The sequence below is a fragment of the Sminthopsis crassicaudata genome, chromosome 3 (genome assembly GCF_048593235.1).
Source record: "Sminthopsis crassicaudata isolate SCR6 chromosome 3, ASM4859323v1, whole genome shotgun sequence".
Classification (NCBI taxonomy): domain Eukaryota; kingdom Metazoa; phylum Chordata; class Mammalia; order Dasyuromorphia; family Dasyuridae; genus Sminthopsis; species Sminthopsis crassicaudata.
Window position 1 is genome coordinate 500,604,156 of NC_133619.1, and position 18,971 is coordinate 500,623,126.

The following is an 18,971-nucleotide window of genomic DNA, read 5'->3' on the forward strand; positions in this document are numbered from 1 at the left end:
GATCACTAGTAGCTTATACTTGTATTGTTGTATTATAGTTATTTTTTGTACATTCTCTCTTCCTTGTAGATTGAAATCACTGCGAGGGTTGGGGCCTGTCATTTATCTTTGTATAGTGCATTATTCTGCCCATATTTAAATAAACGATTGAGCTGTGATGCTAGAATGCACAAACTGTAGCCTTAAAAGGAATTTTGCTTATATATATTCCCATCTATTCCAGGAATCAGAAAATTTGACAGCTGGGGCTTGAGAGATGTTAGCACAGCTTTTTCATTTTATAGAGGGGCAATTGAATCATGAAATAGCCGAGGCTGTCTACAATCACACAGTTAAGACTCTAAGTCTAATTTTTCTTCCACTATTCCACAGGCATCCTATGGGATGTATCTTGTTCTAATCCACAGCCCTCCTCCTTAAGTAATTTGGACAAGATGAGACTTTTCCCCAACTGATGAGGCATTTATTGGTCAGTTTCCTAGGGAATAGTCAGTCGAATCTATCCTTCACTATAGCTCCTAAGTGGAAATCTGTCTAATTATCTGTGGTGTTTAGTGTAATGCCTGGCACAATTAGGTCCTTAACAAATACTGTAAAAATAATTACTCATCACCACCATTACTTATAACCTGGTACACAGAATAAGCTAGGTGAATAATTCTAAAGGACTCATGTTGAAACGTGTTCTTTCAAGTTAGAGAGTTATGGACTCAAGATTGTTGTTCATTCTTTGTTCTCAAAGAGAATCAATGACATCAGGATGGTGATGTCTTGCAAGTGAATTAGAGTTAAGTGAAAATCATCAGCTCCACTCTCTCCTCTAAAGTCATCAGATTCTAGTGGCAAGATATAAGTTAAGATGACTGGTAGATGGCCTAGTATAGACTCAAGAGTGTGAAGCATATTATCTTTCTTTTCTTTTTTTGGAGAGGGATGGTGGTGGTGTAGGAAGGGTAGATCTAGCTGTAGTAAGAATTGGTTTTGCTTGACTTCTCAATAGTAGAGAAACAGGGGAGACAGAAAAAATATCACAACTAAAAATAAAACAAAATTGAATTTAGAAATTATAAAAAAATTTTTTTTAATTAAATTAATTTAAAAAACATAGGATAGGCTATGTGAAGACACATAGGAAATGAGAAGTCATGATAAGTAAGGCTATATAAAGATTTTAATATGGGGAAATATTAAATATTTTCTACATATTTACAAGCATATGGCAATTGTTTTATTCCTGACAAAGTGAAAATGAGGACAGATTATCTTTTTTTTTTTATTTAATCTTTTTTATTATTAATTTTATAATTACAACTTTTTTTTTTGACAGTACATATGCATGGGTAATTTTTTACAATATTATCCCTTGCACTCACTTCTATTCCGAATTTTCCCTCCCCTAGATGGCAAAAAGTCCCATATATGTTAAATATGTTATAGTATATCCTAGATACAATATATGTGTGCAGAACCAAATTTCTTGTTGCACAGGAAGAATTGGATTCAGAAGGTAAAAATAACCTGAGAAGAAAAACAAAAATGCAAACAGTTTACACTCATTTCCCAGTGAGGACCTCTGACTGACTTTCTTTGTATAGTTCTGGAGTGTAAGAAATCACTTTCTATGGTTTCTTTTTGGATTTCTTGATCATTACTCTATCTGATATGAATTTCAGGGATTTGCTGAATAGGTGTGTGGGAACAAGGCAGTCTTCCTCCTGTTTATGCAGCCATTTTGGCAGGAAGAATGTAACACTTTGTTTTTTAGGAACTTGTCCTCCAAAAAGGAATCACATGCAAAAATATTTGTGGCAGCCCTTTTTTGTAGTGGCAAGGAACTGGTAATCGAATGGATGCCCATCAGTTGGAGAATGGCAGAAGAAGTTATGGTAATGAATGTTATGGAATATTATTATTCTGTAAGAAATGATTAGCAGCATGATTTCAGAAAATACTGGAAAGACTTACATGAAATGATGTTGAGTGAAGTGAGCAGAACCAGGAGATCACATATTAATAACAAGATTATAAGAGATCAACTATGATGGATTTGATCCATTTCCCCAATAAGGTGATTCAAGACAATCCCAATAGACTTGTGTTGTAAAGAGCCTCTGCATCCAGAAAGAGAACAGAGACTGAATGTGGATCAAAGCATAGTATTTTCATCTTTGTTGTTGTTATCTGTTTTTTTTCTTGATCTGTTTTTCTTGTGCAGTATAATGAATATGGAAATATATTTAGAAGAATTGTACATGTTTAACCTACATTGAATTGTTTGCTCTCTTGGTGGGAAAGGGGAAGAGGGAGAGAGGAGAAAAATTTGAAACACAAGATTTTGCAAAGGTGAATGTTGAAAACTATCTTTCCATGTATTTGAAAAATTAAAATGCTATTTAAAAAAAAGCAATCGTCTTCCATAAAATATTGATGTTTCATTTGAATTTAGAGGAAATGGGATTGATTTTACTGTTATTAGCAAAAAAATTAGCAATTTCTAAGCTCAACATGTGCCCGTTACAATTTGACTCAAGCTTATCCTTCCAGAGTTAATTTTATATTACTCCCCTTCACATACCTTATATTCCAGCCAAATAGATCTATTCATTGTATTCCAAACTCAGAATTCCTTCTCCTGCTTTTGGACCTTAATAGTAGATATTCCCCATGCCTGGAATGAGTTCCTTCTTCACCTTGGGCAAGTAGAAGCCTCAGTTTCTTCCCAGGTTCAAATTGGTCATCACTACTTGAGATGTTTCCTAGTCTCACTAAGTTGTTAGGTTTCTCTAGTTCCTCAGATTATTTTGGTTTTTTTTCCTTATATGTAATAAATTCGACTTTCCAAGTTCATCTTTTCCTTTTAATCCCCATTGCAATCTTCTAAGTTCTGGCTTTTGTTTCTTTTTGCCCAGTCTGCCTAATTGGTTTTCCAGTCTATTTTCTCTGCTTTCTATTCTTTTTTATATATTTTCCCCAAGCAATCTTTTTAATGTACCAATCTAATCATGTTACTCTTCTAATCAAAAATTTTCAATTATTTTTCTTTGCCTTCTGAATAAAGTATAATAAATGACTGATCCTGACCTTCAAAATGTTTTACATTCTGGCATTAATCTACTTTTCTAGCCTTATTTCATAATAATCATCATTTTTTCTGTCCTTGGCAGATGTGATGACTCACATCCGTGGTTCCTGATGCTAGAGAGCCTGAGGTTAGTAGATCACCTGAGCTCAGGAGTTTTGAGCTATAGTAAGGATAAAATCAACTAGTTGTCCCTGCTAACAGTTGGAATAAAGTCAATTGATTGTCCATGTTAAATCTGGCACCAATATAGTGATTCCCCCAAGAGCAGGGTACCATTAGGCTGCCTAAGAGAGGGATTTCTAAGGAGAAAAAGGAACATGTAAAAGCTTCCATGCAGTTTAGCATTACATTTTCCAGTTATTTTTCTTTTCAGGCAAACTGGACTAATCTTTATTTCTATTCCCATCCTACCTTTTCCTTTCTGTGTCTAGAATGGGGTGTGATCCTCCTTCATTTCCATCTGTCATAGTCCCTTCCTTCCTTCAAGGACCAATTGAAGCACCATACCCTCTAATAACACTGCCTTGATTTCTCTCTCAAGTCAGATATTTTTTTCCCTTCCCAGTATTATCACTTAGCTAGGGCTTTTCCTTTATACTAATCTTCCTGGTGTAACAATTATTTGTATGTATGCCTTTCCTTCAATTAGATTAATACCTTTAAAGCAAGGTGACTCTCTATATCTCCAGAGCTTATGCTAGAGCATGTCTAAGGTTATTTTTAACTAGAAGTTCCAACATCTTTTAAGTAAGAAATTCCCAGAGAGAAAGGAAGGGTTGTATGTGTATTCAGGTAGTAGGCCCTTCTTAGAAAAGTATCTTTCTTTTCCATCAGCTACAGATAAAATTACTTTAGTAATGGGCTCAACAAAAAAGTGTGCCTGTAGCACAGGTAGGATCTTTAGCACCTGGACAATGCCTACTTTTCATCCTCATTTCTTCAACTCAGATGATTCACATAAAAGTTTTTCAATTTCACGTAATCAAAACAATCTGTTTTCTTTTCTAGAGCAACCTTTTGCTCCTTGTTTAGGTAAGAATTCTTCACTCAGCCAAACCTTTGAAAAGTATCTTTCTGATTTGGTTTTCTTTTGAGTATGAAAAAAGATGAAATCTTTAATGTTAAGATGATATAATTATTAGCCATTCTGAGTTTATTGTGCCAAACAGCATGAGATGGTAGTGAAAACCCAATGTCTGATAAGCTATTTTCCAGTTTCCCAGAGGTTCTTATCAAATAAGAAGTTCTTTGCCGAGTAATTTATGCTCTCAAGCTTATCAAACACTGGACTGTTAAGTTCATTTGTTTCTGGCTCATCTATTCCATAATCCACTTTTTCTATTTTTTAAATTTGTACCATAATTTTTGAGTTTTGTAATACTATTCAAACATGTATAAGCTGTTTCCTTTTTTTTCATTATATCCCTTGAAATTCTAGCCCTTTTGTTCTTACGAATGAATTTTGCTACCATTTTGAACATTTCTAGAAAGTATTCCCTTTGTAGTTTAATTGGGATAACACTTAGTTAATTTAGGTAGAATCATCGTTTTTATTACATAGGTGTGGCTCATTCAAGAACAATAAATATCTCTCCAACTATTTAATTCATTATTTCTTTAAAGAACATTTTGTTATTGTACCTGTAGAAATTTTGAGAGTAATTCAGATCAACTCAACAAGTATTTATTAATCCTTCAACAAGAGCTAGGGCATTTTTAGGGGGTCCAAACCTAGGATTTCATAAGGATTGGAAACTTTTGGTGTGGAAATTTCCTACTCTTCAGAGATCACAAACTGTCTATAAACTTATTTCACTCAAATTCTTTTAGTATAAAGAACAATCTGGAATAGTGGCAGGGCATAAAAGGAAGAAACAAGGCAAAGATGGGAAGGAGCTAGAATGATAGTTGTAGTGAAAAGTAGATTAAATGTTGTGAAAAGTTATATAATTCTTTCGACTCCATATTCAAAGACTGCACACCCTAAAAGTGAAATTCTTTTCTCTCTAAGCCAGAGACTCCTCATCTTTTTAAATATAAGAGATGGTTTTTATATTTTAAAAAATGCCTAGCATTTTTTTATTAGAGGTAAATAAAATTTTTTAAATGACAAAGTCCTTATAATAAATTGCATCTCCCAAGTTGGAAGTCACTAATTACTGTAGAATTTGCTGGTACTGTATCAAAATTACCTAGGTGTCTTAAGGATGGATGATCAAATTGATTGTTCTAGAAATTTCTCTCTACATATCCCACTTCTCCATCCCTCTCCTTACAATTCTGTCCCTTCCTTTTTCCACTCAAAATGATTTTTCTATTCAGGCCTTTAATTTCTTTATATAATTTCTATGTGATTTCTTCCCATGAGATTGTAAGCTCTTTGAGAGCTTCTGTTCCCCCCCCCTTTTTTTTTTTTTAACATATCCCTAGTGCTTAATAGATGCTTTTTGATTTATAATTCCAAGGTCCTGACATACATCCCCCTCCAAAAAAAATGTTGTATAGGATTCTTATTTAAAGAGCTTTATGAATAGGGATTGGAGAAGGCAGGGAAAAATTGGAGAGCTACTTGTAAGGAAAAGTTGGTACCAATTACATTTTCTCCAATTGAGCCAGAATTCATTAGTCTATCTGAAGGCCTTTAGAGTGTTTTGTATTCTGTCTGATGGAACAGATCAGTAGCTCTCTTCTTGGGCAGAGATAGTTACACAAATATGTTCATACATGAGGGGAGGAACATACAGGTATGTGATTGGCTTCATGTGAAACTGGAGGCAAGACTCCCCTTCGGGCAGAAATAACATATTCATTCTGCCTAAGAAATACCCCAAGGGACTAACATTAGCAGCAATTTGAATTTCCCACGGCTAGAGCTGAATTCTTGGGAAGGGAAACCCCAAGTATTGGAGAAGTCAGCTATACAGACTATCTCGGAGACAGAATAGAAATGTTGTTGAGGTAACGAATCCTTATAACACCCGCCTGGCTCTTCACCAGGGCTTTCAGGAGACTCTCAGTGTCCCCTCTAGCTCCAAGTTCAGTCTTGCTCCGACAACCTGGGCTCCGTGTTGAAGAGATGGGATATACATCTCAGCTAAATTTTTGCAGATCTGGAAAAAAATTGAGCAGAGTCATGGGACTCGATTTCCTTGCAAATAAGGTGCCCTTCTCCAAACTATTCACTGCCATTTTCTTACACTATTCCCAATATCACATTCCTCCCCTCCCCTTCTGTACCTTTTCTCTCATGCAGACCAATGTCCTTCACCCTTGAAGTCCCTCCCTGGCCCCTTCCCAAAGGGATCTCCACTCCATCCCTATCTAAAAGAAACCAAAGTAACTTTCAGATGTATCCAAAGCCTTTTGCATCCCACCTCCCCCACTGCCATGCTGCTTACAACGCCAGACTGTCTTCTTGACCTTTCCAAATCCATTGTCAACGCAATTGCCATCCACGTAGAACATGAATCGGAGCTCAGGGGGGTAATCGCTTCGAGCCAGGCCAGCCAGCAGGGGTATGGTGTGGCCCTCGGATCCCGGGGCCTCACTTAGTGCTTGTAACATTTGATACTTGCACCAGGGGTCCTGAAGGAAATGGGGGGTGATAAACAGTACACAGCAGTGGCTGTTGCCCATTGCCTGGCACAGTTCTGACACAATGGCACCGCCTGGGGCTGCGTCCCGAAGATGCAGGAAGCATCGCAGTCCATTGGGCTCACCCTCCAGATAAGAGACCAGCTCCTGTACAGGCATCAGGTCTTGCTCACTATGGCACACACATACATCGTACGTTTTGCTCCAACGAGAGTCACTGCTCCTGCTCTCTGTGTCTGCCGGGCTTGAGGTGGGAACACAGGGAGATTCCTGAGTCTCAGGTAGAGAACTGATTTGGGAGGCTGGCTCTGGGTCATCCTTCGTGTTGGTGTCCGGCCGCACATGGCGTTTTTTGGGCTTACGCAGGATCTGTCGGAACCAACCTGAGAGAGTAAAAGAGCAGAATAACAGAGAATGGGGATAATCTTGACAGTAAGAGAGGAGAACTTGCACTGCAAAAACAGAACGAAGGGAAGGAGACAGCTGTCATAGATATGGTCCCAATAAAGCCTGTGCCTTCACAGAGAAAGGAATAAGCAAGAATGAGAGAAGGCAACAGCAAGGCTTCTGAGGTTTAAATAGACAGAGCCTACTTGGATTTTTTCCCCCAAAAAACCAGCAGGGCTCTTTCTAGGGCCAGAAAGATTTGGAAGTGTTGAAAGTTGGTGTTTCCCTAAGCTGGATTCTGCTGGACAAGCATCAAAATGGGAGAGGACAGATCTCTGTGCCTGAAGCATGCAACTCAAGGACCTCTAGATCTTGAAGACCTTTTAGAACCAGGAAAAAATCCTAGAGAAAAAACTGGTTGGACAATACCTGAGCAAGCTTTTTTTCCCCATAGGAGCTGTAAAGACTTTATTACAAACTTTAAATTTAGAGGAGGTAGTTATAAGGCAAGAGATCATTTAATCCAAACTCCTTATTTTACAAATGGGGAAACAAGGCCAAAAAGGCACAAGTCAAAAATAGAATGTAGATCTTTCTGACTTCTTTAGGCCAAGCTGGGTTATTGGCCTCTCACATCCTAGTTTGCCTGGGATTTCTGCCCAGGGGCCTCTCCCCCCACCCCCCAGATATAAGAACTATATTTGAATAATAAGTAAATTAGCCTATATTCAGCTCTTACCAATAGAGGAGCTGAATCCTAAAGCAGTCTAGTTCTACTCACCAGCCATCCTATGCAGGCCTCCCAATTCAGGACAAGGAAATGGAGGTAAGATGGATGTCCCTTGACTTGGGCCTGTAACTGATCTGGGGGAGGCAGACCACTGGTGAGAGAGGGGAAGCCTCAGTCCAGATCAAGAGTCATGGAAGAATCATCCTGTGAAGGATAGTCACAGATATTGTCTTGCTAAATTAGGACAATCCTTGGCTTCAGAGGATGAGCAGGCTCCTAAATATCCCCTTTCTATCCTAATGGTCCATATGAAGTCTGTCTCTTGATTTTCCCCTGGGACTCACCCACAGTTACCAGAATTCCTTTTTCACTAAGTCTTGATCACAGTAGTAAAGTCTGTGATTTTCCAAGATTCAGGGACAAACTCAACATTCCCTTGTTGGTCATGATGGTCACTAGTCCTAGAACCACTGAAGTGAGCAAACCTGGACTGTTTAAAGTCTACTAAGCATGGATGCAGAAATAGAACTAGGTGACAGAGTTAGAAAAAATAATAACAAATGTTCGTCTGGAAGAACAAAAGGTCAAGAATTTCAAGGAAATTAATGAGAAAAAATGCAAAAGGAAGGTGGCCTAGCTTTACCAGACCTAAAACTATATTATAAAGAAATGGTCATCAAAACCATTTGGTACTGGCTAAGAATTAGAGTTGTTGATCAGTGAAATAGGTTAGGTTCACAGGACAAAATAGTCAATAACTATAGTAATGTAGCATTTGATAAACCCAAAGACCCCAGCTTCTGGAATAAGAATACACTATTTAACAAAATTGATGGGAAAATTGGCAGAAACTAGGCACTGATCCATATTTAACACCCTATACTAAGATAAGATCAAAATGGATTCATGATTTAGACATAAAGAGTGATACTATAAGCATATCAGAAGAACAAAAGATGGTCTACCTTTCAAATCTGTGGAGAAGGAACAAATTTGTGGCTAGAGTACATTATGAAATGAAAAATGGATAATTTTGATCATATTAAATTAAAAAGATTTTGTACAAACAAAACCAATGCAGACAAGATTTCGAGGGAAGCAGAAACTGGGGAAACATTTTTACATCCAAGGATTCTCAGAAAGACCTCATTTCTAAAATATAGAGAAAATTGACTCAAATTTATAAGAATACAAGACATTCTCCAATTGATAAATGATCAAAGGATGTGAACAGACAATTTTCAGGCGAAGAATAAAATCACTTTTGGTCATATGATAAAAATACGCTAAGTCACTATTGATCAGAGATATGAAAATTAAGACAACTTTGAGATACTACTACATACTTCTCAAACTGGCTAAGAAGACAGGAAAAGATAATGATAAATGTTAGAAGGGCTGTGGGAAAATTGGGACACTGATGCATTGTTGGTGGAGTTGTGAAATGATCCAACCATTTTGGAGAACAATTAGGAACTATGCCCGAAAGCTATGCTTTCAAACTGTGAATACCCTTTAATCCAGCAGTGGTCTGCTCTTGTCTCCAAAAAGCTTTCATTCTTTTGGGTGAGACAACATATATATAGATATCTATACGCGTGCAAAATAAATACTATGTGTTTTCAGAGGCAGTACTAGTTAGGGGAGATGAGCAGCAAAGATCTCATGTAGAAGGTGATATTCTAACTACACCCAGAGAAGGAACACTGGGAAGTGAATGTAAATTGTTACCACTACTGTCTTTCTACCCAGGTTACTTATACCTTCGGAAGCTAATACTTAACATGCAACAAGAAAATGGTATTTACACACATATGTTGTATCTGGGTTATATTATAACACATGTAAAATGTATGGAATTGCCTGTCATGGGGGGAGGGAGTAGAGGGAGGAAGGGGATAATTTGGAAAAATGAATACAAGGGATAATGTTATAAAAAAAAATTACTCATGCATATGTACTGTGGAAAAAAATTCTAAATAAAAAAACAATAACAAAATCAAAAATAATAATAAACATTTATATAGCACTTAAAAAAAAAAGGTGATATTCTTAAAGGAATTTAAGGATTCTAAAAAGGAAGTTCCCATATCTCTCCCTCTCTCTTTCTGAATATAGATATATCTATATATAAAGCTTGAAAGATTCATTTCAACAAATATTTATTAAATACTTAATAAGTATAAAGCACTGGGTTTAATGCTCTCAAGGAGCGTGTATACCACTGATAGCATATAACATGTTCAAGCCAGTAAGTACAAAATATCTACAACATAATGCAAAGTCCTTTCAAGAAGCAGAGAACAGATAGGGGCTTCTTACCTTCAGCCATGTGGCTTTTCCTGTGTGGACAGGCACATGCAGGGGGGCTCATGCGAGACAGGTAGAGTGCCTAGAGGGGAGACAAGTGAGGCAGACATACAGTGACACACCAGAAAGAACAATGTGGCTGCTAGAGCTTTTTTTTTTTTTTTTTTTTTTTTTTTTTTTTTTTTTTACCATGGTAATGACATCTTTCTCAAGACGGAAATCAGATTGCTTTATTTATTCATTATTTATTTATTTATTTTTAAGGTGCCAGAGAGTGGTTGAAAGGAGAGGGGAAGAGGAAGAAGGTGGAATGGAGGAAAGAATCCTGCCAGAAGTGGGCCAGGACATCAAAGCAGAGAGGAACAGAAGGGGTCCTTTCTGGACAAAAGCATAGCTGGAGTTCAAGGCTTCTTTCCTGTTTCTCATTCAGGGCTACCGTCGGGTATCGGTTAGGGAACGCCTCTAGTCCTGTTCTGCCTTAACCTGGAGAGTCTGAATGGCTTTCTTTCTAAGTATCTTTCCCCGCTTGCCCATCTTAGAAATCGGGAGGCTGTTTAGGTGCAACCCCCTAAGTCCTTAGGGGACAGTATGGTATCCCCTCCCTCTCCGCTCCCCCCACCCCCTACTTCTCTTCCCTCAACCCAAGAACTCACCAAGGAGGGGAAGGGGCAGGAAGGCACCCACTCAGACTGAGCCAAAGTTGTGGTCGTTTCGCTGGCTCCGCCCTTGGCTCTGAAGGAAGTGAGTGGTCAGAGGAGGGTGGTTTCAGGCAGAAGTAGCTCCAGACGGAAGTTAAGAAGCCCTTGGACTCTAGTCCTTCCCTGAAAGAATTAAACCTTCAATACCTCTCGCTCTCTATCTCTGTATCGGTGTCTCTGTCTGTCTCTCAAAATTTCTAACTGAAATTCAGAACTTCCTCCAGTTATTTATTTTACTATTCTTTAAAAAACGTTTTGAAGTCTCAAATTCCCTCCTTCCTTCCCCTTCCTCTCTGAAATGGTAAGCAGTCAGGTACAGGTTACACATGTGCAATTGTGTAAAACATTTTCATATCAGTCATTTTGTACAAGAAGAACGAAAGAAAAATGAATTTTAAAAATGAAATAAAGAAAATGAAAAATAATATGCTTCAGTCTATTTTCAATCAATATCAGGTCTTTTTCTGGAGACGGATAGTATTCATCTTGAGCATTCTTTGGGATTGTTTTGGGATCCTTATCTTGGTGATAATAGCTAAGTCATTCACAATTCTTCATGGAACAATATTGCTGTTACTATGTACAATGTTCTCCTGTTTTTGTTTGTTTGTTTTTTTAAACTTCACTTTGCATCAGCTCTTTTCAGGCTTTTCTGAAATCAGGCGGCTCATCTTTTCTTTTTTAATTTTTATAATTATAACATTTTCTTTGACAGTACATATTCATAGGTAATTTTTTTTTTTTTACAACATTACCCCTTGTACTCCCTTCTGTTCCAAATTTATCCCCTCCTTCCCTCCACCCCTCCCCAAGATGGCAGGCATTCCCATATATATTAAACATCTTATAGTATATATATCCTAGGTACAATATATATGTGCAGAACCAAATTTTGTTGTTGTTGTTGCAAAGGAAGAATTGTATTTGGAAGGTAAAAATAATCTGGGAAGAAAAACAAACAAAAAAAAAATGCTCACAGTTTACACTCATTTCCCAGTGTTCCTTTTCTGGATGTAGCTGATTCTGTCCATCATTGATCAATTGGAATTGGATTAGCTCTTCTCTATGTTGAAGATATCCACCTCCATCAGAATACATCCTCATACAGTATCATTGTTGAAGTGTATAATGATCTCCTGGTTCTATTCATTTCACTCAGCATCAGTTGATGTAAGTCTCTCCAAGCCTCTCTGTATTCCTCCTGTTGGTCATTTCTTGCAGAACAATAATATTCCATAACCTTCATATACCACAATTTACCCAACCATTCTCCAATTGATGGGCATCCATTCATTTTCCAGTTTCTAGCCACTATGAAAAGGGCTGCCACAAACATTTTGGCACATACAGGTCCCTTTCCCTTCTTTAGTATTTCCTTGGGATATAAGCCCAGTAGTAGTACGGCTGGGTCAAAGGGTATGGCACATTTTGATAACTTTTTGGGCATAGTTCCAGATTGCTCTCCAGAATGGTTGGATTCTTTCACAACTCCACTAACAATGCATCAGTGTCCCAGTTTTCCCACAGCCCCTCCAACATTCATCATTATTTGTTCCTGTCATCTTAGCCAATCTGACAGGTGTGTAGTGGTATCTCAGAGTTGTTTTAATTTGCATTTCTCTGATCAATAGTGATTTGGAACACTTTCATATGGGTAGAAATAGTTTCAATTTCATCATCTGAAAATTGTCTGTTCATATCCTTTGACCATTTATCAATTGGAGAATGGCTTGATTTCTTATAAATTAAAGTCAATTCTCTGTATATTTTGGAGATGAGGCCTTTAGCAGAACCTTTAACTGTAAAAATGTTTTCCCAATTTGTTACTTCCCTTCTAATGCTCATCATTTCTTATAGCACAAAAATATTCCATTAGAATCATATACCAGAGCTTGTTTAGCCATTCCCAGTTGATGGACATCCCTTTGCTTTCTAGTTCTTAGTGACCACAAATAGAGTTGCTATAAATATTTTTGTACAAATAGGTCCTTTCCCCCTTTTTTGGATGTCTTTGAGATACAGACCTAGAAATGATACTGCTGCATCAAAGGGCATGCACAGTTTTATAGTCTTTTAGGCATAGTTCAAAATTGCTCTTCAGAAAGGTCCACAACCTCTTAAGCCTCAAATATGTCCTAGTGGCCTCCTTTTATTGCAAACTCCCTCAAATTCTTGGCTTTTTCCTCAGTTGCTTCTAATACCTTTTAGTACTAATTGGAATCTGGCTGTTTATTGAGAATACAAAGTCTTAGGCAATTCCCTCCTAAAGAGGCTGAATCTTTTCCTCTCCAGTTTTCAGGATGTCCCTTCACCTATCTTCCTCCTACTTCTAGACTTTTTACAACCATTATTCAACAACCTCTCATTCTTTGAAATGCATATCATTAAGTTAAACCACCCTTTCCCAATCCTAATTATAGTCACCTACCAACCTCCAGGAAATCCTTCTTCAGCTATTTCAATATCTATCTCACAATTTTCTTTTTCTATTTCCAACTTCTTCTATTGTGCAGGACTGTACATGGTTCCTCAAATTCCTCCAATCACCTCCATCACAGGATTTCAGCCACCTCCCAAATATAGACACCCCATAATGATTATCATCAGTGCCTATTACTATACCTTGTAAGTGTCAGAGGTAGAATTAGAATTCCAAGACTAGTTTCCATCAGCTGTCACAAAATACTGCCTCAATTCCTACTTATTTTATCAGTCCACTATCCCTGCTGTGAAATCTATGACCACTCTAACTCAGCCTGCATCCATCCTGTGGTCAGGCTTTTTAGGGTTGCTTTTCCCACCATCTTAGGATACTTTGACCTATCACCTCTATCTTGTTCATCTCATTAGTAAGTCCTACTCTCTGCTTTAACCATTTCCACTCAGGAGGTGTAGGGTCTTGATGGAGAAAGTAGTATAGCCTATTTTTCATCCATTATAAATTTAGACTTCATAAATTCAGCTGGATCCTTTATGCAGTAGTGTTGCTTTTTAAAATTACCTCCCTCATTCTCCACAGAGACTGTTCCAAATCTCTCTCTTTCAATCCACCAAATCTTGCATCCACACTCCAAATTTTCAGTCAATGACTATGCTTCATACTTTACAGAAGAGAATGAGGTTATTTAATATGAAATTCCTCAATACCCTTCTCCACTTTAAAAATCTGTAATATAATCTATTTACAATGTCTTCCCTCCTCTCTCATTTTTCCTGTTAAAGCAAATCATTACTTTCATTTCTTCATCGTCCAGTACTTTATTCTATTAATCATTCCTTTTATTTTAAATTTCCAGTCTTTCCTATTCTATACTCCTCTGCTGATGGCCATGCAGCTCTTCCCTAGCATTATTAGAATTAGAATTAATGAAAATCAGTCTCATTGCTTTTTAGCCCCAGCTGTGCAAATGAACTTTAGTTACTGAAATGGAAGGCTGATGTCATTCAAAGGTGCCACAAACAAAATCCCTCCCCTTTATTCTATTTCTCTCCTCAAGCAAGTCTCATCTTTTTCACTTTTTTCATCACAACATTTCTAGCATGAGAAACCCACTGGCTGTCTTTATTTCTAAACCACTCCTCCCTCATTCCTTTGTCATTCGATTGAAACATCCCTCTAAGGTGAACCTGAATTCAAGAAAAAAATAGCTAACATAGCAAAATAGAAGTCTTTAATCAGAGAAAGTGAGTTTCAAGTGGAGGTGCCACATCACAAGTACTGGGTTATGCAAGGAAGGGAATAGGAGCAGAGTTTATGTAAGTACTAAAACAGAAGGAGTGACTAAACTTCAGGTGGGAGGAGCTAGATTGATGCACTGACCCTGGTCCACTAGAGAGAGATTAGGGCGTCTCAAGGTTTCCATTTTAAATTGTTTTGCATAACAAGTAAAAATCCATGGAAAAAGCCAAGGGCTTGAGAGATTAACAAAATAATCAGAGGCTGGGAGAGACAAAGTCTGATCCTTCCTAGGCAAAGTTGACCAGAAAAGGGGAGCTTAGTCATGTTTTTATCAGTTAGGTTTGACATCCACAGTCTCTTAATTGTTAAACCCAATGGCATTTTCTCAGTCTTCATTTTCTTTACCCTCTACAGCATTGTCAATGTTAAATTTTTATTTCTTTGTCTTTGTGAAGACACTACTGTCTCAGTTCTCCACTTATCTCCCTAACTGCTCCCTTTGTGTCTCCTCTTTTTTCTTTCGCTTGCAGTACTGGAAAGAACACTGGATTTGGAGTTAAAAGAGGGGTGCAAATTTTGGCTTTGCTACTAAGCTAAGTGATTTTAAACAAGTTCATTCAATCCCTTAAGATTTCATTTTCCAACTTTGTAAAAGGACAGGTGGAAAAGATGACCTTTAAGGATCTTTTCAGTTTTAAACCTTTAGACACTGTCAGGTTTTTCTCCTTTCTCTTTTCTTGTCTCTTCTTTGGGAATCTTTTCTATTCCAGTTTCAAATATCACCTCTTTGCAGATACATCTCTAACTTTCATCTTTTACCTGAAATCCAGACTAGCATTTCCAAAAGTTTACTGGATCTTTCCACCTGAAAGTAACTTATACCATCTAAAACTGAACTTATTTCTCCCCTAAATCTATCCATTTTCTTGACCTCTCTTTCTCTAGTCAGTCATTCTAACTATAAAACCAACTTTGATCCTTCCTGGATCCCTTTCCTCCCATATAGCCGGTAATCAAGTTTTACAATCTCTGCTACCAATCCCCTTCTTACCATTTCTGCCATTATCATTCAAATTCAGGCACTTATTTTATTGTGGACTGAACTTCTTCAACATCCAGCTAGTTAGCCCTCCTCTATCAAGTATCTTTCCTCTTCCAATTTGTGCTATACACTTGCTGGCGGATTCAGATCCATCACTGTTCACAAACCTTATTGGATCCTCATTGCTTCCTGAATAAAGTCCAGAATCTTTAGTTTATTATTCAAAGCCTTTCACAATCTGATGCCAACCTATTTCAATGGAATAGTAGTTAATGACTTTATTAACTACATTGATCTACTCAAACTCCTTTATTATCCAGAAGAAGCCAGACTGACTTGAGATTCAGAAACAGGCAAGCAGGAGATAAACTGAATATTTCTTAAGTTGGGCACATCAGAAGTTCTTTGCAGTTTTTGAATATTCATGCCACAGACACATCTTGGACTGTCTCTCTCTGTCTCTTTTTACCAGGAGGTCAGGGTTAAGTGACTTGTTCTGGGTTACACAGCTAGTAAATGTCAAGTGCCATAGGCTGTATTTGAACTCAGGTGCTCCTGGCTCCAGGGCAGGTGCTCTATACATTGCATTACCTAATTTCCCTCTCTTCTTCGATTCTCTATCCCATTCTGTTTCTTCCAAACTTCTTCACTAGTTCATCTCTCCACTTCTTGCCTCTTAGCAGAGAACTTCACCCAATACTTCACTGAAAAAACTAAGACCTCTTCTCAAAGTAAATCACTTCAACATTATCCCAGACTCTTTCCTCCTTTGTTCCATTCTAAGGAGAAGATGTGGCTCTTCTCTTTACCAATGCACCTGTGATTCAATCCCCTTTTGGAGTCTTCTCATCAGATTCTCATCTAATTTTCTATTTCTCTTTTTTGGCTCATTTTCTGTTGCTCATAAATGTAGAGAGCTCTCATCCTTAAAAAAAACTTTCACTATCCCAAAGAGATCTTAAAGGAAGGAAAGGGACCCACATGTGTCAACATGTAGCAGCCCTTGTTGTAGTGGCAAGAAACTGGAAACTGATTGGATGCCCATCAATTGGAGAATGGCTGAATAAGTTGAGGTATATGAATGTTATGGAATATTTTTGTTCTGTAAGAAATGACCAGCAGGATGAATACAGAGAGGCTTGGAGAGAATTACATGAACTGATGCTGAGTGAAATGAGCAGAACCAGGAGATCATTAAACACAGCAACAAGATTATACAATGATCAATTCTGATAGACTAGCTCTCTAAAACAATGAGATGATTCAGCTCAGTTTCAATAATCTCATTATGATGAAGAAAGCCATCTACACCCAGAGAGAGGATTATGGAAACTGAGTGTGGATCACAACATAGCATTTTCACTCTTTTTGTTGTTGTTTGCTTGCATTTTGTTTTCTTTCTCAGTTTTTGTCTTTTCCTGATCAGATTTTTCTTGTGCAGCAAGGTAACTGTATAAATATGTATACATATATTGGATTTAACATATTTAACATGTATTGGACTACCTGCCATCTAGGGAAAGGGATGGGGGGGAAGAAGGGGAAAATATGGACCACAAGATTTTGCAAGGGTCAATATTGAAAAATTAACCATGCATATATTTTGTAAATAAAAAGCTTTAATTAAAAAATTTTTTTAAAAAAAGATTTTGTTTAATTTTGCCATCCTCTATTTCATTGTTAAACTCCTAGAAAATAAGTTATGCTTTTTGCTTCACTTTCTTACAACTCACTTCATTCCTTAATCCTTTACAATCTGGCTTCTCTTCATTTGATTGAAATTACTCTCCAAGATTATAATGATCTATTGTTTTCTTAATTCTTATTCTTTACCTTTCTGTGGCATTTTTAAAAATTAATTTTTTTGATAATGATAAATGTTGGAGGGGATGTGGGAAAACTGGGACACTACTACATTGTTGTTGGAGTTGTGAACTGATCCAACCATTCTGGGGAGCAATATGGAACTATGCTCAAAAAGTTATCAAACTGTGCATACCCTTTGATTCAGCAGTGTTTCTACTGGGCCTATATCCCAAAGAGATCTTAAAGGAGGAAAAGGGACCCACCTGTGCCAAAATGTGGCAGCTCTTTTTGTAGTGGCAAGACAGTGGAAATTGAGTGGATGCTCATCAGTTAGAGAATCGCTGAATAAGTTATGGCATAAATTATATGAATGTTATGGAATATTAATGTTCTCTAAGAAATGATGAGCATGCTGATTTCAGAGAGACCTGGAGAAACTTACATAGACTATTGCTAAGTGAAATGAGTAGAACCAGGGAACATTATATATAGTAATAGCAATTTTATACAATAATCAATTCTAATGGATATGACTCTTTACTTTCTTTTTTTTGCATATGTATTTTATTTTTATTTTTTATTCATTCATTCATTTTATTTTTAACACACATTGCTTTATGAATTATATTGGGAGAGAAAAATCAGAACAAAACAGAAAAACTTTGAGAGAGAGAAAAAAAAACAGGAAAAAGAAGTGAACATAGCATGTGTTGATTTACATTCAGTCTCCTTAGTTCTTTTTCTGGATGTAGATGGCATTTTATGTCCAAAATCTATTGAGATTGCTTTAGATCACCAAATTACTGAGAAGAACCAAGTCTTTCATAGTTGATTATCCCACAATCTTGTTGTTACTATGAACAATGTATTCCTGGTTCTGCTTGTTTTGCTCAGCATCAGTTCATGTAAATATTTCCAGGCCTTTCTAAAATCAGCTTGTTCATCATTTTTTAGAGAAATATAATATTCTTCATATACCACAACTTATTCAGCCATTCTCCAATTGGTAGGCATCTACTCATTTTCCAATTCTTCCCTACACAAAAGAGCTGCTACAAACATTTTTGCACATGTGCATCCTTTTCTCTCCTTTATGATTTCCTTCGGATAACAGACCCAGTAATGGCACTTTTGGCTCAAAGGGTATGAACAGTTTTATAACCCTTTGGGCATAGTTCCAGATTTCTCTCCAGAATGGTTGGATCATTTCACAACTCTACCAACAATGCATTAGTGTCCCAATTTTCCCAGGATGTGGCTCTTTTCAATAGAGAAGTGATTCAAGCCAGTTCCAATGGTCTTGAGATGAAAAGAGATATCTGCAGCCAGAGAGAACTATGGGGACTGAGTGTGGATTGCATCATGGTTTTTCACTTTTTAAAATTGTTTGTTTGCATTTTGTTTTCTCATTTTTCCCTTTTGATTTTTCTTGTGCAGCATTATTGTGTAAATATAGATAGGATTGCACATGTTTAAAAAAAGCAATTAAAACTAACAAAAGATTAATTTTTTTTCAGTTAATGAAAACCTACCTTCTGTTTCTTCTCTGTCTCCCACTTCTGAGAAAGAAAAAAAAAAAACACCTAGTAATAAATATACTCTCAATTGGGGAATGGCTGAATAAGTTATGGTATGTGAAAGTA

At 37.1% G+C, this 18,971-nt stretch overlaps 1 protein-coding gene across 4 annotated transcripts; it reads right to left on the minus strand.

Moving 5' to 3' along the window:
- Positions 1-4,614: 4,614 nt before the first annotated feature.
- On the minus strand, positions 4,615-10,885 carry TIRAP (TIR domain containing adaptor protein). 4 transcript variants are annotated; one of them, XM_074303856.1, is made up of 5 exons: positions 10,757-10,831; positions 10,116-10,185; positions 7,845-7,997; positions 6,481-7,059; positions 5,130-6,192 (listed from the first exon to the last, which is right to left on the minus strand). In XM_074303856.1, the coding sequence occupies exons 3-5, from the start codon at positions 7,849-7,851 to the stop codon at positions 6,173-6,175; spliced, it is 606 nt and encodes a 201-aa protein (XP_074159957.1). In that variant the 5' UTR covers positions 7,852-7,997; positions 10,116-10,185; positions 10,757-10,831; the 3' UTR covers positions 5,130-6,172. The 4 variants fall into 4 exon arrangements, with proteins under 4 accessions (XP_074159956.1, XP_074159957.1, XP_074159954.1 ...); XM_074303853.1 differs by lacking the exon at positions 7,845-7,997 and adding an exon at positions 6,320-6,403 and having other exon boundaries at positions 6,033-6,192; positions 10,757-10,885; XM_074303855.1 differs by lacking the exon at positions 7,845-7,997 and having other exon boundaries at positions 4,615-6,192; positions 10,757-10,885.
- Between the last annotated feature and the right edge of the window lie 8,086 nt (positions 10,886-18,971).